Below are 26,416 nucleotides of genomic sequence, written 5' to 3' on the forward strand. Positions count from 1 at the left end.
GGCACATTCCGGAAAGTGAAATTTCATCAACGCTATTATTAGTGCAAGAAACTATTTGAAACAGGAGCAACCACTCGATAATATCAGAAAGTCAACGACAGTGGTGATAGACTTAGTAATCCCTTGGTTCTGGAAAATTAGGCCGTGGAAACCAACATGTAACGAATTGACGTTTGCCAACTAGATTTCACCTACAGTTTGGCTAGATTTTCAAGGTAGGTTTCAATACGTCTGCCTACGACATTTAATCACCCCGCATTTTGCTTGTTCCATTTTATGCTTACTTTTTGTACTTTCAGTAACCTAAAGGTTTCATCTTATAAGGGTTAATATGATCATTAGTTATGTAGCAAGTTAAAGCAAAGTGAAAGAGAAAGAGCTGAGTCATCAAGGCATCGCTGCTTTAAATAACTCGATGTAATTCTGCTCATGTTTCCGAAAGGGAAAAACATCAAACAGTATCAACTGAGAGATGGAAGAGCTCAGGGGTAGTTCTGTACACAGTTTGCAACGAATTGTTCTTGTAAAGAATGCAAAACTAGTCCTCAGATTGAAGTGATCTGCCTCTGTTTCTCGTTTTCGTTTACAGTTTCGTTCCTGCTTGTGTCGACTATTTGCACTAATAGTATGGCGATAAAATCGTGTCGAATTGGTCTCATATTATCCTAAAATCAAGAGGACGACTTGCGATTGTGAAAATTAGATTTCAAGGCCTGTCGTTAAGTTCATGAACTTGTCAAATCGCAGAAGGTTTTTTACTTTTCTTTCTTTGAAAATACTTGCATCGTATTCGTTTGTTGCTATTTCAATTTTCCGATGCTTCCCTGACCCAGAGCGTTAGAAGAATTTCATACCAACGCTAAATAAACCAGAACAACAGTTACGCTGAAACTTCTACTCTCTGTTGGCAATTTGCAACAACATTGGAGCAAAGTGGTATTTTTTTGTCTTTCTTTTCACAAAGTAAAATCAACTCAACTAGGGAAATTTCACTCCCACCTCTCTGTATAAACAATGGATAAAGAGGGGAAATTTCCCATGCCCTTTAGGTCACGTTCTGCGCCTGTTAGGTCTTTTGTCGAAAAAACAAAACAAAACAATTACGAGAATCCAATTTGAGGGCTTGTTGTTTGATTAATGCGTTCAACTATATATTTGTTTTTTCGTGTCGACGACTTTGAGTATTTTTCCTTTAGTTTCTTGACAAAAGGAAATTGGAATAGCCAACACAAAGAAGAAGTATAAAATAGCCGGGATGAATATTCTTACTGAATTTTATGTAGACTGTATTGAGTAAAGAATATGTATAAAAATCCGGATTTTTTTGTTAGGATATTTTAGTGTCAAACGGGGTTTTTGGACGGTACTTAGTTAAGAAAATTCTTGCGCATAGTGACTCAGCACGCTTCCAAGAGGCCACTTCCTAATTACCTTTTGCCTCTTTTTTAAAACGAGGCCTTGTACTCAACCATGCGTATGAAAACGAGTTAAGTTTGCATGTGAATGAAAACTTTTAATCATATGATAGGATGAGCAACAACGCTCGTTCTGAAAACGAGGCCGAAGATAATTCGGAAATGGCCTTTTCATGGAATTTAATGAGCTTCTGCGAGAACATGTTTTCAAAGCTCCTGAAAATCTTTTCAAGTCAACTCTTTCCGGCAGCCGTTAACGCTGGTCAAGCGTTACGAAACAGAGCACGGCAGAGACGAGAAAAGTATAGACGAAAAAAAGTTTAAATATGATAAAAATATGACATTCAAATGATTCTGACAAACGAAGAGATGAGGATACAAATATAAAATTCAGTGTGGAGATCATTTTGATGTTGCAGTGAGAACCACTTTTGATTTCTTCACATTCTTTCGTGCTCTGTTCAGAAGCCCCAAGCACGTGCTAGATCGACATGCGACAACAAAGCAAGACTTTAAAACGTTTTGAGGAAAATTTCGACAAGTTGAACGAACAAAACAGTTTGAGATTTTTTTATTCAAACCGAGTTAAAGTCATCAACCTGTCGGCCTTCATGGCGCAAAAAAAAAAAAAATCACGTGATCCGATCGGGTCATGTGATCGGTTAGCCATGTGAAACCTGAAAGTGCTACTGAGACGAAATTAATTATGTTATGTTATCACAAGGAAATAGGGTGCTATGGTGCAAGGAAAAAGGTAAATCTTGTAATATAGCACTTGTCACAAAGCATTGACATGTTGCAGTCAAGTCATAGATAACAAACAGTCACGTAAATTTACGAAGTCATAGTAACTTGCGACGTCTTTTTTACCTGTGGATCCATGTGGAGGATTGATTTAATTCTTTCTATAATGTTATAAATCATTTTCGACCATATTTGAGCGTAATCCCAAACCGATTTAAAAAAGAACTAACGTAAAACAGGAAAACAGTGAAACGTTAAAGCTACTGTAATTTAACGTTTCATTTTAATAGCAAGGTCAACTTTTATTTTACTGGTCGCCCTTCCCCCTCCCAAATTCTTTTCATACCCCTTTTGAACCTTCTCCACTATGGCTACAATGGGATAGAGGGGACTTGTTGCAGACAGGAGAGGTGGCTGTTTGACTGTCAGTCACTTAACAAATAGATTCTGTGTTGACGTATTTCTAATCAGTAACAGATCACAGATGTCACAGATGTCACAGATAATGTCAAAATGTGGTAATAACAAAAAAGTGGCACACTAGGTGGTGCGAGTGTGTCGCAAGTGTTCTTTGAAGAAGAACCAATCTAAACGTATGCATAATACAGCCAATCAATTTAATGATTGACAACAATAATGATAATGCCGCTTCAATCAAGATACAAACTAAAGAAGAGTTGTAGACTATGCTAAAAATGAGAAAGTTAATCTACCCCAATGATAGGAAATAAAGGGACTACTCTCCTCTGTTCCACTATTTTCTCTTAACGTTAATCAAGGACAGGATTGCATTTTCTCATTGATTTATCCACTGATTATGTATGCCCTTACTCTTGTTTCAGATCTAGTGGAGTATTTACTGCATCAGCGGTGATTTTCTCTAACGATGACAGTATCTGAAGAAGAAAAGAGGTTGATTGTGGTTCTGATAGCCACCAACAAAATTTTAACTCCATTGTTGAGGGATCTCGTGCCTAAAGGAATTGAGAAACTAAGGAGTTTTTTAGATAACTATTTGCAAAATATTTCAACACCATGCGATCTACAGACATTGACATATTCGATATGTCACACAGATCCTCTCCTTAAAGGCTTGTCATTTCAAAACATAAACAACAACCACGAAATCAAAACAAGAAAGAAAGGAAAAGGCAAAAAGAAACGAAAGGAAATTCAATACGACTACTCAATCAAGAGCCTGGTGGATCTTGCCAAGTTATATCTTCCTAGTTCTAATGCAAAGTATGTGGCATTTGGCGATTCCATGGATCTGAGCGCTGCTCTGAACCTTTTGGGGAATAACAAATACCCCACCCAAGTATTTGTGTCATCAAATCCATCACTAGATATTAAGTCGCTGGCCAATGAATTCAGGATTACAGTTAGAAATCCTGGGGCACATTTTATCGAGAAACCCTGGACGGAACATTTCATGAACCAGTGCTTTGAAAAGCTCGAGGGTTTGGTCAAGGCTCTTGTACCTGCCAATCAAGAAAAGGAAACTTTGGATCAACTTCACCTATGGAAAACGAAAGGTACAGTTTTATCTGTTTTAATTTAAAGTTTCTTTAGTGTCATAAATTCTCAGCGACCACAAGAAAAGATCTCTACGTGTGAGATGATCGATACAAGCGATCGTCAGACTGTATTTTTTTCTGTGCAAGCACAGGCAGCCCAGGCTCCAGCTGTGAGATGATCATCTTGCAAAATAAGAGCCATCGCGAAATTATAAGAGTTTGTATGGGAATATTTACAAACGCTCTTAGGAAAAAAAACTGTCAAATTCTCAATAAAAATACCTCACCTTACTTCCACATTGCATTGCTTGTTATCTGATCGCTTACTATGTTGAAAAGAAGCCATTTTGGCGAGTTATCCATTTTTAGGTTTACTACGTACATAAGAAAAGCTTAAAAATGAATAACTCCCTAATATGGGCTCTTTCAACATAGTAAGCTATCAGATAACAAGTGATGCACTGTAGAAGTAAGATGAGGTATTTTTATTGAGAATTTGACTTATTTTTTATTCCTAAGAGCGGTCGCCATGACTCTTATTTCTCAAGATGATCATCACACAGCTGGAGCTTGGGCTGCCTGTGAAATAACATAATTTGTTAAGTATTCACCATCGAGAGGGCAAAGGTCCTTTTTCTTGTAAATGCACCTTTTAGGGTGATCTACGGCCGCGTTGCATTCATTTACGATTTTGTTCTTGATAATTGTTGGCCATGCTCATATGTGATAGCATTCATGGAGTCTTCGTCCTTTTCTGATAACTGAACGGCCGGAAGGCCAAGTTCATTGAGATTACTGACTCGGTCCACCACGATGCTGTTAGGTGGTTAAATTACAAGGACACACGCTTTAGAAATTTTTGCAAAACAAAACACCTGGTAGATAACGCTCTTTCCAAAGCCGTATGGCAAAATTGGGAGAACGTCTTAGCCAGCGATAAGAGCTTTTAGCATCCCAGTCTGATCTGATTTCAGTAAAGGAATTGTCGGATCTGCAATAAACATTCCAGCAGGTCATTAGCCATTTGAATCATTGACAAGCGTCGATAAGGATGACTGCTTGTTGACAGAATTCGCCGAAAAGGAGGGACTGCTCGTAATCTATTGAAATTACACCCCCTGCATTTTAAGCGGCCAGGCTGGTCTGAAAAGGGGGGGGGGGCGATACCTGCGTTCGGGCGATAAATTAGCGGGCAGACGTTTGCAGTCCCTCCAAATCTCGCTGCTTTGGACTCTCATATCCCCCCCCTCCCTCTCAGTCACCACAAGGTGTTCACCCACCAGCTGGGCAGTGGTCGGCACGAACCTGACTGTCAATCTTGCAAGCCCCTTCCAGCCTTAGAGAACACTCTAGTTTACCGCAGGGTCCTAAAGTCTACCCTCCTCACCCTTGATCTTTAGCCACAGAGCCATTTACAACCCCTCCTTCAATAGGCCAGGTGATAACCTTGACGTGAAAGCCCTGCATTTCATTGGCCAGCGAAAAACTTAGCCGTTGTCTGCAACGTAGACTGACCCCCCTCCGCAAACCAATGCTTCTATCACTCAACCACCTTCCAGCCATGAAGACTTTGCTCAATGGCAGGGGAAGAAAGGGCACGAGCCCGACTACCAATCCTGCAAAACATGGGGACACCAATATGAGTAGGACAAGCCCCTTCCAGCCTCAGACTAACTTGTCTACCTTCCATGCATACTTTTCATAAACATTTTTATCTTATGTTATTTTGTTTAACATTTTAACTTTGACGATTTAGGCTGGGAGCTGATCATAACTGAAGATTTGTCTTACCTCATGAAGACTTCCTCGCAAAATCAAGACGCAAATGTACCTTCGCCTAAACACACAAAACAGCTTTTATTCATCCTGGAGACCCTTTTGGCGCCATTCGATGATATGGAAACGCGTGTTTATTCGGCGGAGAAGTGTTTGGACTCGACTGAAAAACATAAAGATAACCTTCATAGAGTTCTTACGGAAGCTTTTGAAAATAAAAAAAAAAAAATTCAAGGTAAGCCTAAAAAAAAAATAGAGGAATCTTCGCTCTACATTAAAGTGGCTAGAAAATGGACCAACGTAAATATTCAGGAAGGAACGAAAATACTAGTGAAGCAAAGTTCTTAAAGGAAAGTAAGTTTGTTACCGTCAATGTGGCCAGAACCACTCCCCGTTAAGTTCATTTTTCCTTGGTGGACGCAGAACACTGTTCTTTGACCTTTTTCCTTAAAGAAAGGAAACTAAGGATGGAAGAAATCTAAATATATCATACTCCAGGAAAGATTTGTTATAACATATAGAAATCCATTCCAATGGAGAACCTTCAGTATGTAAATATGATTATTTTTGCTGTTTCTGACAGCTGTATCAGGTAATTGGAGAGAAATTTTTTAAACTGTTAGGATACAAGAGGAAGTGCAGATTCATCAACCACGTGTCCCTTTTTTCTTAGCAGCAAATGAATTCTCAGAAGAAGCATCCCATATGAATGAGGTAGTGATTTCTTTAATATATAGCAACTTATTAATTTGTGTTGGCCAAGAAGTTTTATAGTTTTATATATCTCAAGTACCAGTGATGCTTGCGGTGGATATAATTGGCCAGAAATCTAGGAGGTTATAATTACCTCCTAGAAATGGCTCACAGAAAGAATAGAAAGAGCCTGACAGTGACTGCAAAGTTATCCAACATAAACCATCGCTTTCATTTGTTTAAAAATGTAAAACTCATTATTCACCGGCCAAGCTCCTCAGTCTTTTCCATAACTACTTGCTGGTTTGTTTTGTTTTTTGTTCTCTTTATCAGTTGTATCGAACTTAGCAACGAAACCAAAAATTGGGGTGGTTAACGACTATCAATGTTTGTTTTAGGAAAGTGGTGATGAGACATGTGAAGGCTCCACCTCTAGTGGAATATCAAAAAACCCCATCGACTCTTCAGGAGGTAAGTATCAAAGATGATGTCATTGTTTTATACCTGCATGCTCTCAATCATTAACGTCCAAGATCTGATAGATGGACAAAACTTTTTCTGATTGACGTACTGCGAAGTTTTATTTATGTAATCACAAATATGTGCCAATTGAGAACTTCCTTAATTCTCTTTACAGTGTTCTTTCGCTTTGCATTGTTACTTATAGCCGCAAGGACAAATTGATCAAAGACGTGGTTCTCCGTCAAAAATTAAGACTATTTGTTTGCTGTACCACGTATTCGCATTGCGAAAGCCTCAGAGTGTTCAAATTCTCCAGAAGTGTTTCCTGTACAACTTTCGCTTAACTTTGAATGGATATTATATTTTTGAGGATCTATGGCAAAAGGAGGTCTGCACCTTAGCTATTAGCTAGTTAAGACATTGGTTACTTAGCAAGTTGAGGTCAAGATAACTTGACAATAGCCTATTTCCTTTGCATTTTGACAGGACGAAAACGATCCAAAGGCCATAAAAACGAAGGTAAACAGAAATGTTTTGCATATTTGGAAGGTCTGCGTTAGAGTAAAATTTTCCGAATCTAAGAATCGGAATGTTAACATCGTTTGTAATTCGGAAAATGGCGGAGAGCATTGCCGAGTTGTGGTGGTGGCCAAAAATTCACTCCTTCCAACCACTCCTGTTAACTTTTTGATAGGTCCGCTAGACGGCTTTTCGCGTGTTAAGTTCCTGTGTGGGGCTCAACTGATAGTTAAGAACTGGTCAAAATTTTAACAGTCAGCAGCTGAGATCTGAGATAAGAGGATTTTCCTGATCGATAAAAATGGGCCAGAATTAAGACTTTTATTGTTTTATATCTGCAGTCTCTTAATCATTAACGTCCAAGATCTGATAGATGGACAAAACTTTTTCTAATTGACGTACTGCGAAGTTGTATTTATGTAATCACAAATATGCGCCGATTGAGAACTTCCTTTATTCTCTTTACAGTTTTCTTTCGCTTTGCATTGTTTCTTATAGTCGCAAGGACAAATTGATCAAAAATGAGGTTCTCCGTCAAGAATTAAGACTATTTGTTTGCTGTACCACGTATTCGCATTGCGAAAGCCTCAGAGTGTTCAAATTCTCCAGAAATGTTTCCTGTATAACTTTCCCTTAACTTTGAATGGATATTATATTTTTGAGGACCTATGGCAAAAGGAGGTCTGCATCTTAGCTATTAGCTAGTTTAGACATTGGTTACTTAGCAAGTTGAGGTCAAGATCACTTGACAATAGCCTATTTCCTTTGCCTTTTTGACAGGACGAAAACGATTCAAGGCCCAAAAAAACGAAGGTAAACAGAAATGTTTTGCATATTTGGAAGGTCTGCGTTTGAAGAAAATTTTCCAAATCTAAGAATCGGAATGTTAACATCGTTTGTAATTCGGAAAATGGCGGAGAGCATTGCCGAGTCGTTGTAGTGGCCAAAAATTCACTCACTTCTCCTCCAACCACTCATGTTAACTTTTTGATAGGTCCGCTAGACGGCTTCTCGCATGTTAAGTTCCTGTGTGGAGCTCAACTGATAGCTAAGAACTGGTCAAAATTTTAACAGTCTGCAGCTGAGATTTGAGACAAGAAGATTTTCCTGATCGATAAAAAATGAGCCAAAATTAAGACTTTTGACTGCAGGCATAAGATTTACACACATATTATACACACGGGGCGCTCTGATAAATATCCTCAAAAATGGTGATTATTGTGCGGAATTCAGAGGACCCCCTTAGTTGACATGGACTGGTTGGTTGTTAATCACGTGATCACTTTATGTGATTTTACTCGGTCGGAGTTGTTTTGGTGTATATGTTTTCATGGCGCTCATGGATCAAACTCTGAAATTCTAGTTTAAACTCGGTCAGATTCACTTTAGTCAGTTGTTGTGAGTAGAAAAACAGAATAAACTCATTACATGGTCTTTTGAGCCGGATTTTGGGACAACAATGGCTGAAGTATTCAAGAAAGGTAAATTCGCGGAGGTCATGGAGCACATGTAAAGAAACTCCTCGCGCAAGTGACTTGCGCGAGGAGTTAAAGATTCAATCGCCAATTTCGAGCCGTCGTTACAGGATAAACTCTCGCAACAGAAGATTATACTCAGGGAAAAGCTCGACACCATGGAGAAACCTCGATAGCAAGATTTTGGATCTCGTAGATGATGAAAATGAAGAAGAAAGAAGCTGAAGTCCCCAATCGAAATTAGAAATTAAAAGATTCAATGGTCCACCGACGGAGTGGCGAGCGTTCATCGATTGTTTTGACAGTGCTGTTCATTCAAACCCGAAACTTAGTAATGTAAACAAAATTAACCATTTGAAGTCCCTCGTAAAAGGTCCAGCCGCAGCGGCAATTAAAGGGCTCCCATTGACATCAGAAAATACAACTCGGCAAGAGAGATCTTGGAGCAAAGGTATGGAAACAAACAGCTAATCATCAGCTCTCATAGGGATAACTTACTCCAGTTGCCAGTGGTCGGTTCTGTCAATGATGTAAAGGGAATCAGACAATTATATGAAAAAATAGAAATCCATATCAGAGGCTTGCAAGCTTTGGGTGTAGAGGCTCAACAGCATGGTAGCTTACTCGTCCCGGTTCTCCTCAGTAAGGTTCCCCAAGAGCTAAGATTGATAATTAGCAGGGAGTTTTACACAGGAAATTGAAGCCTTGATGAATTACTGAAAGTATTCAAAACAAAAGTGGAAGCCTGGGAAAGGTGTAACTCAATGGCAACAACTCCCTCGACAACCCTGGAGAAGAAACACCCACCATAGCTCCCTCAACCACATTTAAATGTATCGCTGGCTCCTGAGGGACAAAGAATTACATTTATCTTTTGTAAGTAGAGTCACAGATCAGTAGGCTGTGTTGTTGTTACGAATGTCAGTGAAAGAAATGACGTACTCAAGAAACAATGGCGTTGTTTCATCTACCTCCCACATTGCAAAGGATTGTGATTCCAAACGGGGCTGCTCAAATTGTATCCGGCGACGTCATCCAAACTTGTGCATGGCCAATGTCACTCCAGCATCAGACAACTCCCTAGCAGGTGTAACTCAGCCACCCACTCAAGGAGGAGGACAACCAAGTTCATCCATTAGCATGTATGTTAACAACAAGACATCTCTTTGGATGCAAACCTGCAGCGCCTTAGCGTCAAATCCTACCTCAGTACAGCCCTAAGAGAAACATCGTGTAAGAATCATTCTGAACAGTGGAAGTCAAAAGATGTACATCACTCAGAAACTTAAGGAGAATCTAAGCTTGAAACAAATGGCAAAGGAAAGATTGTGTATGAAGACATTTGGATCAGATTACAACAACCTTAAGACTGTTGATGTTGTGAACTTATGCATGAAGAATGTTGATAATGACGTCACTGTAAACGTTATGGCCCATGTTGTACCAATTATCTGTTCACCGCTGGATTATCAAGCAGTTCAATTTGCAAGAAAAAAATCATGCTCATTTGAAGGACATTGTTTCGTTGGAACGTACTTCAGAATAGAATCTCGTCGTAGACATTCTCATTGGAGCAGATCAGCAGTGGAACATTGCAAACGGAAAGGTCAGAAGAGGAGAGAATTGGCTTGTTGCAATGAACGTAGGATTTGGATGGACATTATCTGGTCCTGTCGAGAATGCTCCTCGCTCAGATACTCACTCAGTCAATATGGCGGAAACACACGTACTTCGGACTGATGCTCGCAGAGATGAGATGAGATGGATGTGCATCAGATGGAGCTTAACAAGAAACTTCGCACCTTCTGGGAACTGGAATCAACTGCAATTAGGCAGGAAGAAAACTCTGTTTTTGAATCATTCAAAGAGACAATCACTTTAGGAATCAGAGATATGAAGTAGGCCTTCCATGGAAGGAAGCTCATGACCCACTGCCTGACAATCGCAGTCTCAGTCAGAGAAGATTATTAAGACTTGTTGAAGAGACCCAGCCAGAAGCCAGAGCAACTCGAGAAGTATGATCGTGTGATAAAGGATCAGCTTGACATGGGAATCATCGAAAGAGTTGACCAATCGGAGAAAGCTCAGCCTTCATCAGATACATTACCTTCCCCATCACTGCTTCGTGAGAGAAGACAAGCCAACAACCAAGCTTCGCATTTTGTATAATGCACTAGCAAGAGAAAATGGGCCAGGATCAATCGATTCCCTCCATACTGGACCACCCTTAACTCCTGACATCCTAGACATTCTCATAGGTTTCAGAGTCCAGCCAATTGCAGTAGTTGCCAACATAGAGAAAGTCTTCCTCATGACAGTCGTAAAGGAGGAGGACAGAGACGTTCTGCGTTTTCTGTGGGTGGGTGATGTGAATTCAGCGGAACCTAAGATAGTGGAAAACAGAACGCAACTCTCCTCAAGTACATCACCAGCCATGAAAGGGAAGACCCTGTATGTAGATGATCTGAGTTTAAGCCTTGAAGATGTGGACAAGGCATACCAACTTTATCTCAAGTCAAGAGGCAGAATGGCTCAAGGGGGATTTAACTTGCGCAAATGGCTGACTAACTCAAAGCCCCTATTGGAGAAGATCAAGTAAAAAGGAATCTCAGAGGGAATTAAATTTCCAAACAGGAGAGGGCGATCAGCTTGATGAAGATTATGAGACATAGAATAGAATCATGGCCGGTGGTCTTGAAGGGAGGGATGTCAACACTGAAAAGAAGGTTTTGGGAACTAACTGGAACTATGTCACAGATCAGTTCTTGTTCAAGTTTCAGACAAATGTCGAAAGCGCACAAGGGCTAATGCCCACAAATCGGAATTTACTTAGAGTGATAGCAAGTTTTTATGATGCTATGGGCTTGATCTCACCAATTATTGTACAAATGAAGATTCTTTTGCAAGACATCTGCAAGGCAGACCACCACTGGGATGCAGAACTTGACTCGGAACTGAAAACTCGATGAATGAAGTTGATCTCAGAGTTGGGGCAGGTGAATGTCATTCAGATCCCTAGATGCGTCACTTCCGAACCTGACATTTAGGAACTTGTATATGAGCTGGAGGCTTTCGGTGACGCCTCATCTTCAGCCTATGCAGCGGTGGTCTACTTGGTATTCAAATCCCGAACCAGTACTCAAGTCCGATTGATTGCATCAAAAACTGGTGTTGCCCCACTAAAGAAGCTGACCATTTCGAAGTTGGAGCTCTTAGCTGCGTTAATACTAACAAGGTAGACAGCACGGATCAAGAAAACACTGGAACAGTGCCTCGTTGTTAATCGTGTCCGCTGCTGGACAGACTCGAATAATTTTCTATATTGGATTAGGATGAAGGATAACGAATGGAAGCAGTTCGTCAACCACAGAGTAGCAGAAAGCAGACAACTCTTGCCGACTGATATATGAGCTCATGTTCCAGACGTGGAAAATCCAGCGGGCCCAGCAGCGAGAGGAATGAATCCCTTGTCTCTAGCACAGGACGAAATTGCAAGAATCCGTAAACGGAAACGTGGCAGAAACATGTTAAACCGTTCCGGAAACACGACGGATAACCTGTGTTTCCGTTACCGGTTTCGTGACGTTTTCTCGCGTTTCCGTTGCTGCGTATACAACGGAACCGGACCACTTAGACGTAAACATAACGGAAACATGGAGTTGCATGTTTCCGCCACGTTTCAGAAATACGGAAACATGTGATTTCGTCCTGTGATATAGTAAGCAACACCCTTTGGTGGAATGGATCCACGTGGATTTAAAATGACCTTATCAATTTAGTTGCTTGAAATGATTCGTATTGGGTGACCGGCTTCCTTAAAATGTCCTAGAATTGAACCAAATGCCATTGAACCTCATCGAGTCTGCCTTAATTTTGTGACAGTAAACCTGATGCGACCGTAAAAATCAGGCATATTTCGGGGTCGAAGGAGAAAGTGAGGAAAGGTGAATGGGTGAGCGGCAGCGGAAATTTTTTAATTGGTGGTTCTGTTGCTTTTGTAATGCTCAGTTCCCTCAGTCTCTGGATCTACAAAGTATTTGGTCACAACATTATCAGAAAGAGAACAGGATTTTATTGTTTTCATGTTTCTCAACGGAAGAATTTATTTTTGGAAGACTTAATTAGCCTTTTTAGTTGACATACCTTCGTCTCAACAATTTACTTGTCTGTTGACTTATCTCCTTTCTTGTGGCTATCACAATTAACAGAGGATTTGCCTGAAAACCAACTCCATTTGGAACGCATCAATCCAGACATCGTTCTTTTTAAGGTATTATATTTAGTTTGCTGTTATCATCTAGCAGATCCAATGCGAGCCACGAGAGTTGGCTTTTTGAACCGTTGTACTTACAATTCAAACCCAAGTTTTAGCTAAGGTATTGGAACAACTGAGAAGCAGTTAAGTTAAAGTGAGAGGAGAAAGGAGAGGAAGGAGGAAACAGATCGCTCATGTTATGTTCCGTCTTGCGATAAACAGATGAATAAACTAGGGAATTACTAGTTATTTTATTTATAACAATGCCACTATTTAATTGACTATGACTTATTTTTTGCCTTCAAATAGGTTTATTGTCATTTTTTTAAAATTAATTTATTTAGTATCAGAACGAAGCGCCATTTAAAATCGAATTTACGGGAAAGCTTCCAGGAGAGATGGAATCCGGAGTTGCGGATTTTGAAAATCTAGAAAAGGGAGTAAGCTTAGTGAAGATGGATGACAAGACCTTGTCAGGAAGAGCTCTTCCACGTAAGTAGGTCTTCTTTATCATAATATTTGATTTGTAGTTTGGTGCAAAAAGGAAGGTAGGTAGATCAAAAATTGAAATACCTCGCTCAGGAATACCATGTACATTCCTTTACCTTATAAGTGAAACGCAACAGTTGTTCTTATCTATAAAGCGGTTTACTTTTAAGTCGTAAAGTGATCGAAAATATGCTAGGTTTGATATACAAAAAAATGGAAGCATACATTTATCCTAGTTTGAGCCCACCACCAAAATTGTTTCTGCTCTTACTACTGTATGATGGTAAATTTAAATTTTTCTAACCGGTTTAAATCTCCCATCTAAAACGAGTTTCACTTACTTCCAATCTTTGTACTCTCTAAACTATACATGTTGTGGCCGGAAGGGCGATATAAGTTTTCCAAATTCACCCCATAGATTACTAACCTTGTATGTTATTAAAAAAATAGGCAGCTATGATTTGAGCATTTGAATCCGTAAATGTTGCAGAGTCATTAAAACCAGGTGCCTTTAAAGTAACAGTCCACTCGGAAGATCGAAGAAGGTGTTTGGGGGAGACAACAATTGTTTACATAGATTTGGTAGAGGAGGTGTTGGAACAAGTAATCAGTTGTCCAAAAGCGTCTCTGAAATTCATTAAGGCTATCATTGCACGCCAGAATGTACATTCTGAAGGAGGTACTTCCGACGGAGAAAATCATACGAATGAGGGTAGGTATTTGTTATCTTTTCCTCTCAGTTTGAATTTTAATTCCCTTTTTTTTTCTTTTTTTTTCATTTCCTCTTAATCTCTCTACCTATTATGTCCGATCAATCCCGTAGACAAGGCAAAAGGTTGAAAGCTAGAAAAACAGATTTCAAACCTTATTTAAAGTAAGACGATCATTGTTATTGAACAGTATTTTGGGAATAGTTTTTACTATATTATAAACTAGAGGAAGAAAGCAGTGATTGGTGATAACAGAGCCAGAATAATGTACAAAAAAATGCCTAAACATGGACACAACAAAATCTCGCTTATTTCACTCTGTTCTTTGAAAATCGTAGATAAATTGTTTACCATTATCTTAACGATTTTAGGGCCTTCTGGTTTGGAAAAATCATCATTGTCAGTTCAGCTCCTACAAAGGTTCATCTACGCAGCGGCCAAAGTAAACGCTGTTTGGTTTATTCGACTTATCTTTGACCTGCCCGCCGGAAGAATAGTATTTGATTCGTACAAAGGAAGACCGCTTTTACCAGAATATGTCGCGAGAGCACGTGGCCACAATGAAATCGCCGAATACTTGGAAGACGTGACCAAAAGGTAAGACAAGTTGAAAGTGTAGTACAAAGAGGCCTAGCATAAGAGGCTAACAGGTTTGTCTATGTAACTTCAAGCCATCAACTGAACCGAATTTAGTCTGAATGTTCTGACTTAGAAAAACGCTTTGCTATTAGTAGTGTGATAGGACTGAGTGGAGTCCAATTCGGTCTGTAATCATACAAGTAATTAACAAAATCGGTCGCCGAAGGTCCGATTTCAGTTCTTATTACGACTATTATTTCAGACAGAACTGGACGGCATAAAGTCCTGTTACCAATAAATCAAAGCTATGAAAAATTTTTAGAAATGAACTAGCCATCGATTATACGATTAACTCGACGAAAAGCGAGGCAGAAGTGCGCGCACAAGACGGGAACTATTCGATTACACACGCATGACGCTTCCTTTATCCTACTATGAGAGTGATTTAGCAAGAGGATGGGAACGTCATTTGAGAACGGGAGAGCGCGCGGATAGTCAGGACACGACTTTATTTCGACTTCTTGGCCCCTTCATGGTTGCGCCAAAAGTGCGTTCAAAATGTGTTGTAACTCTAAGAAGGTGGAGCTCAAAAGAGATGTACTGTCATGAATAAGGAGAAATATCCGGCAAATAGGGGAATAAAACGATGGCAATTTCCAAATTATACTTTGTAAAATTATGAATAAAAACAAGTGGTGCTGAAATCTAGTGACTCGAAACGAAATAACAGCGACACAAATCACAGAAAAAATTATTCGATGGGCTCTAAAATTTGCTAAATGAATCAACTGAAACTAGACTTAACTGAAATAAAATAAATTTTAAAAAAATTAATCCTGCAAAAGGGTTCATGTGAACATCTTGCTTGCCGTATCTATAATTATCCTCTGTTTTCGCTTGTTGTATGACTCTCAAAGGAGATAACTTCGTTGACCTTAAAGTGATATGTGAAACCGAAAATTTAAAGGTGATGACGATCCTTAAAGAGCCGAGAATAGGATATTCAACAAAAAACATACCATTGACGTCTAGTTACAATGTCAGGTAGGTCACGTATGAAACACGACGGAGAGATCCAGTTTTTTTTTATAAGTGTATTTGCTGCACGCGCCATTGTCAACTGACGAACCCGTCCTCTTGAAAAATCACCCCATTTCCAGGCTGGCGCTAACTCACATTCGCTTTGAGCATGCACCATTTGTAATTTGCACTTGTATTCCAAATTTATTGAGAACTGCAGTACTTTCTATTAGCCAGTCGGAAGTGAGAATTTTTCCTTTCACATTATCATGCATTTTCTACTAAGGATACTGTTGTGCTTCAATGCCTAGAGCTCCTGTAGCAACTGAATTCTTCTAAATCACGGTGTTTTAAATGTCAAATGGTAGATACTCTGGAAGTGAGATAACAGATGAGGAGAGGTGCAGCGCCATAAATTGGCAGGAAATCGTTACAGCCATTGAGGCAACACAAGAAAGTCCGAGTAAGTTAATATCCGCACATTATCTTTACATTTTGAGTAATAAATATGTAGCATCAGACATGAAACTTTTTAACAAAAGGCTCACTGCTATTTTGAAAGATTATCTGAAAGTCAGTTTTTAATGTCAATTATGATATGCGTTTTTCCACTAAAATGATGAGGAACTTTAGGCAAGAACATTCCTCAACTACCAGCAGATGAAGTGGTTGGGTGGAGGGAGCCTTGCTCTCTTGCTACAGTCTCTTCGTCCCTCAGCACAAATGAATAGGTAGCTCAGTTATTTTTCAATCATTGTACTCTCTAAACTATACATTTTGTGGCGGAAAGGGCAATGTGAGTTTCCAAGTTCACCTCACAGATTACTGACCTTGTACGTCATTAAAAAAGAGGTAGCTATAATTTGAGCAATTTCATCCGTAAATGTTGCAGACTCATCAACAGAAAGTGTTTTTAAAGAAACAGTCTCCTCGCATAATCAAGAAAAGTGTTTGGAGGAGACAAAAGTTGTGTACACAGATTTGATTGACGAGACGTTGAAGCAGGCAGTCATTTGCCCAAAAACGACGCTGCAATTCCTCCAGGTTGCCATTCCATGCCTGAATGTACATTCTGAAGAAGGTACTTCCGACGCAGAAAATCATACGAATGATGGTAGGTATTTTTCAATTTATCCTTTCAATTTGTATTTCTTTCTTTTTTTTTCATTATCTCTTAATCCCTCTAACTCTTATGTCCGATCAATCCAGTAAACAAAGCAAAAGGTTGAAAGCTAGAAAAACAGATTTCAAACCTTATTTAAGGTAAAAAGATTGTTGTTGAACAGTGTTTTGGGAATATTTTTCACTATAGTTTGAACTAGAGGAAGAAAGCAGTGATTGATGATAACAGAGCCAAAATAATGAAACAAAAAATGCCTAAACATGGACACAACAAGATCTCGCTCATTTCTCTCTGTTCTTTGAAAATCATGGATAAAAGTTTTTTTAATTTTCATTTTCTTAACGATTGTAGGGCCTTCTGGTAGGGAAAAATCTTCATTCTTAGTTCAGCTCTTAATAAGGTTCATTTACGAGGCAGCCAAAGTAAACGCTGTTTGGTTCATTCGACTCATCTTTGACCTACCCGCCGGAAGAATAGTATTTGATTCGTACAAAGGAAGGCCGCTTTTACCAGAATATGTCGCGAGAGCACGTGGCCACAATGAAATCGCCGAATACTTGGAAGATGTGACCAAAAGGTAAGACAAGTTGAAAGTGTAGCACATAGAGGCCTAGCATAAGAGGCTAACTAGTTTGCCTATGTAGATTCAACATAAACTGAACTGAATTTTGTTTGAATATTCTAACTTAGAAAAATGCTTCGCTATTAGTACTGTACTAGGACTGAGTGGAGTCCAATTCGGTCTGTAATCATACAAGTAATTAACAAAATCGGTCGATTGCGATGCAAGAGACCGATTTCAGTTCTTATTACGAGTATGATTGCAGACAGAATCGGAAGGCATAAAGTTCTTTTACCAATAAATCGAAGCCATGACAAAATTTGAGAAATAAACAAGCCATCGATTATACGTTTTCATGAAAAACGACAACTAACTCGGCGAAAAGCGAGGCAGAAGTGCGCGCATATGACGGGTACTATTCCATAACACGCATGACGCGTACTTTGTCTCACTATCATAGTGATCTAGCAAGAGAATGGGAACGTCATTTCAGAACGGGAGGGCGTGCGGATAGTCAGGACACGACTTAATCGCGACTTCTTGGTCCCTTCATGGTTTCGTCAAAAGTCCGTTCAAAATGCAACTCTAAGAAGGTGGAGCTCAAAAGAGATGTACTGTCATGAATAAGGAGAAATCTCCGGCAAATAGGGGAATAAAACGAAGACGATTTCCAAATTATACTTTGTAAAATTATTAAGAAAAACAAGTGGTGCTGAAATCTAGTGGCTCGAAACGAAATAACAGCGACACAAATCGCAGAAAAAGTTATTCAATGGGCTCTAAAATTTGATAGATGACTCAACAGAAACGAGACTTAACTGGAATGGAATACATTTTAAGAAGTTTAATCGTACAAAAGGATTCATGTGAACATCTTGCTTGCCTTATCTATTATCCTCCGTTCTCGCTTGTTGTAAAACTCTCAAAGGAAATAACTTCGTTGTCCTTAAAGTGATATGTGAAACCGAAATTTTAAAGGTGATGACGACCCTTACCCTTAACCTAACCCTAAGCAATAAGCCGAGGTCAGGATATTCGAGAAAAAATATAACTTTGACGTCTAGTTACAACGACTGGTACGTCACGTTTGAAACACAACGGGGGGACGTTCTCGACCCAGTTTCTTTCTAGTGTTTTTGCTGCGCCCGCCGTTTTCAACTGACGAACCCGTCCCTTTGCTAAATCACTCCATTACTCAAATCAGGCTGGTGCTAACTCACATTCGCTTTGAGCATACATTTGTAATTTGAACTCGGGTTCCAAATTTATTAAGAATTGCAGTACTTTCTACTGGCCAGTCCAAAATGAGAATTTTCCCCTCCATATTATCATGCATTCTCTACTAAGGATATTGTTATGCTCCAGTGCCTAGAGCTCATGTAGCAACTGAATTCTTCTAAATCACGTTGTTTTAAATGTCAAATGGCAGATATTCTGAAAGTGAGAGAACAGATGAGAAGTTCAACGCAATCAATTGGCAGGAAATCGTTACAGCCATTCTGGCAACACAAGAAAATCTGAGTAAGTTAATATCCGAAGACCATCTTCACACTTTGTTGTAATAAATATGTAGCATCAAACATGAAACTTTTTAATAAAAGGCTCACTGCTATTTTAAAAGATTACCTAAAAATCAGTTTTGAACACCAATTATGGCATGCGTTTTTCCGCTGAAATGATGAGGAAAACGAGGCAAGAGCATTCCTTAACTAGTAGCAGATGAAATGGTTGTGTGGAGGGGGCCTTGAACTCTTGCTACAGTTTCTTCGTCCCTCGTCGTTCTAAATTATCTTCAAGAAGATTTTAAAGGGAAAGAATAATATGAAAAAATGATATTTAAAAGCCTTTTTTTGTGTGCTACTTCGTTTTTGCGCAGCAAACGGCACAAAGCATATATCGATAGCTGTTTTGCTGACCTCTATGTGCTCAATGATTAAATTAGAGGAAATTTGCAACACTAGTGAAGACGTTCCACAAATTCATTTTTTTGTCACTCTAACTTGACGTGTCTTCCAGTACTAAGGAAAACATTTTCAACATAAATTCAACCCCTTCTTCGAAGTCGTTCCCAAATGGTACCATAAGCAGCAACGGATTCCTTCCTGAGCTTAATGATACTTGCACTACTACTGAAAAAAAGAGCATGTTATGAAGTGTTTAGATACTTTATGTAGCCAGTTTAGTATGATTTAGTCATCCGTTTATATTTAGAATGTAGTTACTATATAATTTCGAATTTCGAAGTTGTTAAGGTTCAAGCTGTCGCTATGAGTTCCCGAGTTGTGACTGTCTTGTCTAACTTCCAAGTGGATGTGCCTAGTTTGTCTGGTGACCTTGCTTTGGACCCACACAAAAGTTTTTGTTTTGGCTAACGCATTTAGAGGTTGATTTAGTTGATTGGAAGCATAATGATTAAGTACTCTGCTGCTCATTTCAGTAAAATTGAATGTTAGTAGAATATTGTGTACCGGAGAGCTGAGTAATTAAATGAAATTAATGCAAAAAGTTTTTTTATGCCTTTTTATTCTATTTTATTTTTTTCAGATTCTTTTAGCGAGATCATAAAAACTGGAAAAAACACAGATGGTAATGAGGCACGGTGTGACGATTGGATGTCCAACGCTTCATCTCAACAAGTACGTGGAAAAGAGCCCCGGTCAAACTTCAGTGACCAGCAGCTGAACTACTCTAAGTTTGCACTGATTGTAACGAACGAATTTCCTAAAGCCTTGCGTCAAACGTTTCGAACCATGTGGAACAACACGTTTGGAAATATGACTGGATTTAAACCGTGGGATGACTCCTCGGAAGTGAGAAATTTGTTTCTTAAAGCAGAGGGTGGCAAAACTAGAGTTCCTACACACCTTTCATATGAAGAGTGGGACTTCGTCGCCCTGATCCAGGCTACCATCCTCTCACGATCCTTTGCTATGCCAGATAGTGCAGGTCAACCTCGTAAAGTACCGCATTGTAAGTTCCATGCATCTGTGATGGGCCCGGTTGGATATGATTTAGAATCCTCATTACACGCCATTCATCAGCTTCGACTGCTGAGAAATTTGTTTTGGCACCCATTAAGGGTCGAAATTGATAAAGAAACATTTGACCACTACGTACAGCAAGCTAAAGAAGCTTTCATCGCTCTTGGAATTGCGACAGCCCAAATTGATGCCATCGTTTCGACACCGTTAGACTTGCCCCCTCCAGTACCTAGCGAAGTGGAGGATGGTATCAGACAGGAGATTCTTGTCGATGCTATGTGTCTCGAAGGCTTCAAACAAAAGTTGAAGAAGAAGATTGAGGATTTCCAGCAAGAACACGACAAAAGAAGTAAGGCTGCTACCTGTGTTTGCCTTTCTTTTTCCTTTTTTGTTGGTAAAAAGAAAGTACGTCTCCCCGGATCTTCAAGGTGCCTTTCTATTTGAATGGATACAAACCATCTGATGGCATCTCCTTCCGTATGTATAGACTAAAAAAACATTCTTCAACAGCGGTGGAAATTTGTTCCATTTTCCGCACATCACATGTTACAAGGGAAGCCTCGAAAAAAAATTTATTCCTTATCCGTCTAAAAATCATCTGAGCCGCTTTTATTCCTTGAATATTTCTCAGTTAAGATAGTGATGGAAATATTTGCCCACTGTCAATCGAAGCCTGTTGTGTGCGAGGGATGGGTCGCACAGCATTGCGAATACTGAAGAGTATAGACCTACAACATGTAAATTCAGAATACTTATTTTTTGTCTCGGCCTTTTTGCAAACGAACACTTCGTGTAAACCAAATTGTAAATAAACCCGTAAAGATTTAATCAACAACATCAGTGGAAAAAAGAAATGAAAATTCAGATGTGGGTAGAGTAATATCTGGAAGATGTACAAATGCTCCTCCTGAAATGCATATCTACGGTGCAAAACAATGCTCAACATCGGCTTTAACTACGCATATTCCTTTCTGTATGGCTGGAACTATTGTTTCAAGACATCTAAGGGTTAATTTTTTTCCCTGATAAATGTAAGGGATGGTTTTGTCTCTTTACAGCTGAAGACTGCAACGAGGTTCCACCACAAATGAGCCTCACCGTTCCGAAGATGAGTGATGTTAAAGTGTCTCTAAAGAACTATGGTGATGTCCAGTTTCCCATAGACATTCTCCTACTAACAGTGGAGGAGTTCGAGTTTCTAAGTTCCTTTGCTAATCTTAAAAATCCTTTTGTAAGCCATGATCAGGATGTAGGAGATGTGTATTTTGGAGAAATCGGTCAACTGAGGGTGGCACTGGTTAGGTCCCATGGGAACACAACGCCTGTTGATTATGCCCTATCCTTCCAAAATGCTATCATCAAAATGAGACCGAAAGTGGTATTTTTAGTTGGTGTTTGTGGTAGTCTCGATGCCGCGAAAGCTCGCATAGGAGATGTGTTGATAACATCAAAGCTAGGAACATACAGCCCAAGGGGCATGAGAGCTCTTGAAAGCAACCGTTCTTCGTCCCTCGTACGATTTGTTGGTGAGGGATGGATGGCACCTTTGCAAGATCCCGATGATAGAGAGGTAAGGATTCACCGTGGTGGCGTCTTGCTGTGCGTCCAGGACAGGAATATGAGCGAAGAACTGATTCAATCCTATCCTGATGCGTTTGCCATTGAAGTGCGAGGTAAGAGTGAAATGTAATGTTCGCAACGTGTTTTTTCTTTTTTGTCATGCAAAAACAGAGGGCGCATCATTTACGTGTTTTGCTACGAAGACTCGTTTTTAACGAAGTGATTTAAAATGCTAGTAACATACACGAGAAAATGTCTTTATTTTGATTGGCTATGAGAAATACCGTTTCCGGTAACACAATACAGGAGAGAGAGAGAATTCAGTTTGAGAAAACATGTAATTAAGAACAAAAAAGGTAACCACCGTTTGCCTTGCTTTAAATTTTTTCGTAGCTGAAAATCTTTCAAAAAAAATTTATGATAGATATATATTTTTTTCTTTGAACTCAACTATTTTGACCTAACGCACAATATGTGCTCAATTTACAGGCTCGTGCGATCGTGTTTGTCTTTGAAGATTTGCGCGTGCACATTTATTCAAATCGACTTTGAACTTCTATTTACAAAGCAGCGTTGATCTTTTCGTTTAAGATGCCTTGGCAACAGCCATTACTGACATAAAAGTTGAGAGCATTGCTGTGAAAGGGATTTCACACTATGAAGGTGCCAGTGAAGAGTCCGAAGGCTGGAAGAAATTTGCCAGCGTTATGGCAGCTTCTGTTGTTGCCAATATTTTGGAGGGAGGGACAACTTTTGAAGATTGGCCTCACTTTAACGGTAACGTAGAATAAAGTGTTTTTGTCTCTTAGTAAGTTGAAATAGCCGTAGCTTGATTTAAAAAGAGGTGATCTATGGGCTTCATGTTCCCCACTTTCTCGAAAACCTTGTCTTGTCTGATCGAATTTCGCTAGGTGGTATGTTGTATGGATTCAATGAACAAACGCTCAATTAGGTGGTGATTTACATTTTTGTCTCTAGCAGATACCCTGGCAAGCCCATGTCTACCTCCTAGAAATGAATACTTTGTGGGCCGGGGAGGAAATATTTAGCATCACATATGTAAATTTGTAACAAAAGGCCCACTGCTATCTTAAAAGATTACCTGAAGATCAGTTTTGAACGCCAATTATGGCATGCGTTTTTCCACTGAAATGATGAGGAACACCAGGCAAGAGCATTCCTCAACTACGAACAGATAAAATGGTTGGGTGAAGGGGGCCTTGCGCTCTTGCTACAGTTTCTTCATCCCTCGTCCATCTGTATTGTCTTCAAGACGATTCTAAAGGGAAAGAATAACATGAAATAGCGATATTTAGAGACTTATTTCGTGTGCTACTTCGTTTTTGCGCAGCAAACGGCACAAAGCGTATATCTATAACTGTTTTGCTGACCTCCATGTGCACAATGATTAAATTGGAGGAAATTCGCAACAAAAGTGAAGACGTTCCACAAATGTACTTTTTTGTTGCTCTAACTTGATGCGTCTTCCAGTACTCGACTAAGATAGACATTTTTAACATAAATCCAACCCCTTTCTTTGAAGTCGTTCCTAAATAGTACCATAAGCAGCAAAGCATTCCTTCTTGAGCCTAATTACACTTGCACTACTACTGAAAAAGAGAGCATTTTATGAACTGTTTAGATACTTTATGTGGTCAGTTAGTCAGTCAGTTTAGTATGATTTAGTCATCCGTCTATATCTAGAATGTTGTTACAGTATAATTTGGAATTTTGAAGTTGTTTAAGCTCAAGCCGTCGCGATGAGTTCCCGAGTTGTGACTGTCTTGTCTAACTTCCATGTGGATGTGCCTAGTTTGTCTGGTGACCTTGCTTTGGACTCACCCAAAAGTTTTTGTTTTGGCTAACGCATTTAGAGGTTGATTTAGTTGATTGGAAGCATAATGATTAAGTAGTCTGTTGAACCTGAGAAATTAACAAGAGTTACACAGGAAGAAGTAAAATTGGATATAAGTAGAATATTGTGTACTGGAGAGCTGACTAATAAAATAAAAGTAATACCAAATTTTTTTTATTCCTTTTTATTCTATTTTATTTTTTTCAGATTCTTTTAGCGAGATCATAAAAACTGGAAAAAACACAGATGGTAATGAGACACGGTGTGACGATTGGATGTCCAACGCTTCATTTCAACAAGTACGTGGAAAAGAGCCCCGGTCAAACTTCAGTGACCAGCAGCTGAACTACTCTAAGTTTGCACTGATTGTAACGAACGAATTTCCTAAAGCCTTGCGTCAAACGTTTCGAACCATGTGGAACAACACGTTTGGAAATATGACTGGATTTAAACCGTGGGATGACTCCTCGGAAGTGAGAAATTTGTTTCTTAAAGCAGAGGGTGGAAAAACCAGAGTTCCTACACACCTTTCATATGAAGAGTGGGACTTCGTCGCCCTGATCCAGGCCACCATTCTCTCACGATCCTTTGATAGGCCAGATAGTAAAGGCCAACCTCGTAAACTTCCGCATTGTAAGTTCAATGCATCTGTGATGAGCCCGGTTGGATACGATTTAGAATCCTCATTAAGCGCCATTCATCTGCTTCGACTGCTGAGAAATTTGTTTTGCCGCTCGTTAAAGGCCGAAATTGATAAAGAAACATTTGACCTCTTCGTAAAGCTTGCTAAAGAAGCTTTCATCGCTCTTGGAATTGCGACAGCCCAAATTGATGCCATCGCTTCGACACCGTCAGACTCGCCCCCTCCAGTACCTTGCGAAGTAGAGGATGGTATCAGACAGGAGGTTCTTACCGATGTCAAGTGTCTCGAGGGCTTCAGAGGCAACAAAAGTGGGGAGACCATTACGATATGGAAGCAGAAGATTGACAATTTGCAGCAGGAACACCGCCAGGCGAGTAAAGCTTACTGGAGGAACGAAGTGGATTTTCATAGTTTTGTAACATGGGCAAAAAAGGTTCTCACTGGCTACAAAGTTGATTTAAGCTCGAGCATTTGTTCCTAATGTATTTACTCGCAAATGTGACGTAAATGTTAAATTTGCTTTAAATTTACCTATTTTTACCGCCAAGGTAATATGGAAGTTCCATTAACAACTGGTTCGTACGTCAGCGTGCTTCATATCTCGACGAACGTACAGCTGAAGCATGAACCAATTGTTTTATAACATTTTTAACCCAATGGAAAATTTTTTTCCTCGAGGAATTTGTTTGCTGACGTCATGAGCGTGCACAATAGGAATATGAAGCACGCTAGCGCAATTGAACTTGATGAGACAAATTTGCTAGCTATGTTATAACATACATTTGCCACAAGATGTGCCATTCTGTCAGCTGCCAACTTATGATGTATCACTGAGAGAGCTTTCAGTGCTTTGAGGGCATTCAGTGACTGCTATTTAAATCTTTATTTCATTCATGATCAGTTTTAATAAATTAAACAAGCCCATGGAGAAGGATCATGATCAACCACCCCACCCCCCAAAAAAGGGAATGAACGATTTCAACAGGATTGTATGTTAAGTACCAATAGTTAATCACTTGCAATCTATTTTAGTTGTACCTCTAGTTCATCTATTATATGACTTAATTGCAGTCTAAACTCAGGATTATTACAAATGCACTTTTGCCAAAAGCACAAACGAAAAAGTACAGTATGGAGTTAAAATAAACTTCCGAGGTAATTCTTTGAGGAAATAAGTCATTTCATTGTTAAGACTTAGCAGATGTAACATAAAAACTGAGAGGATCAAGTTATCCTGGTTACATAGAATGAACGATTTCAACAGGATTGTATGTTAAGTACCAATAGTTAATCACTTGCAATCTATTTTAGTTGTACCTCTAGTTCATCTATTATATGACTTAATTGCAGTCTAAACACAGGATTATTACAAATGCACTTTTGCCAAAAGCACAAACGAAAAAATAAGTAATGGTGCCAGTCCAAATGCAAGTGACACTAGAAACAGACAAGCAATAGACAGACGTCTCTTGAAACTGTAGTTAAAATAAGATATTACATGTAGATCAAGCCTGTCTCTGATTCGTCATGATGTTGCGATACTACAAATACATATGTTAAATTGAACAGGTGAAATATACTTAAAGTGTAATAAACATTAATTAAAGCTAAAAAATCTTTGGGATCTCTCATGGAAACCTTGTGAAAACATTAATAATGAGGTCATTTAGCAAAAGATTAAACCTCTTTAATGCCAATCTGGTTGTTTGGGGGGCGTGTTATCATCTTTTTAATGCTTAATAATGATAATAATAATAATTTTATTACGGTCACACTCATTCAGAATGTACTGATTTGCAAAGAACCACTTGTTTCAATTTTTAAAAAATTTAGTACCAAATACTTGAACAAGTACTTCAAATAGCTATTTTTTCTCCATGAATCGTGACTTCCAAGGTAGCCGTAAACTGTGACTTTCCATAATTAGTTTTGAGAAACAGATGGTTTCCTTTTTTTTGGTCTTCTTTCAATCTAGAATGCTACTTATAAAACAGACAAGGGTATGTAAAGAGATTTTCATTTGGAAATTTATACCATG

At 39.2% G+C, this 26,416-nt stretch overlaps 1 protein-coding gene and 1 pseudogene across 2 annotated transcripts; both read left to right on the forward strand.

The window, feature by feature from the left end:
• LOC131796624 (uncharacterized) lies at positions 1-26,416 on the forward strand. 2 transcript variants are annotated; one of them, XM_066170460.1, is made up of 19 exons: positions 1-215; positions 3,002-3,694; positions 5,433-5,687; positions 6,126-6,166; positions 6,544-6,616; positions 7,094-7,126; positions 7,907-7,939; positions 12,810-12,871; positions 13,201-13,348; positions 13,836-14,057; positions 14,427-14,652; positions 16,023-16,117; positions 16,547-16,768; positions 17,129-17,354; positions 18,769-18,860; positions 19,884-20,669; positions 21,379-21,993; positions 22,472-22,657; positions 23,943-26,416. In XM_066170460.1, exons 2-19 carry the CDS (start codon positions 3,046-3,048, stop codon positions 24,857-24,859), a joined length of 4,881 nt encoding a protein of 1,626 aa, XP_066026557.1. In that variant the 5' UTR covers positions 1-215; positions 3,002-3,045; the 3' UTR covers positions 24,860-26,416. The 2 variants fall into 2 exon arrangements, with proteins under 2 accessions (XP_066026557.1, XP_066026558.1); XM_066170461.1 differs by having other exon boundaries at positions 6,129-6,166.
• LOC136282105 (uncharacterized) lies at positions 8,586-12,865 on the forward strand (annotated as a pseudogene).

Source organism: Pocillopora verrucosa, chromosome 7 (assembly GCF_036669915.1).
Source record: "Pocillopora verrucosa isolate sample1 chromosome 7, ASM3666991v2, whole genome shotgun sequence".
Taxonomy (NCBI): Eukaryota; Metazoa; Cnidaria; class Anthozoa; order Scleractinia; family Pocilloporidae; genus Pocillopora; species Pocillopora verrucosa.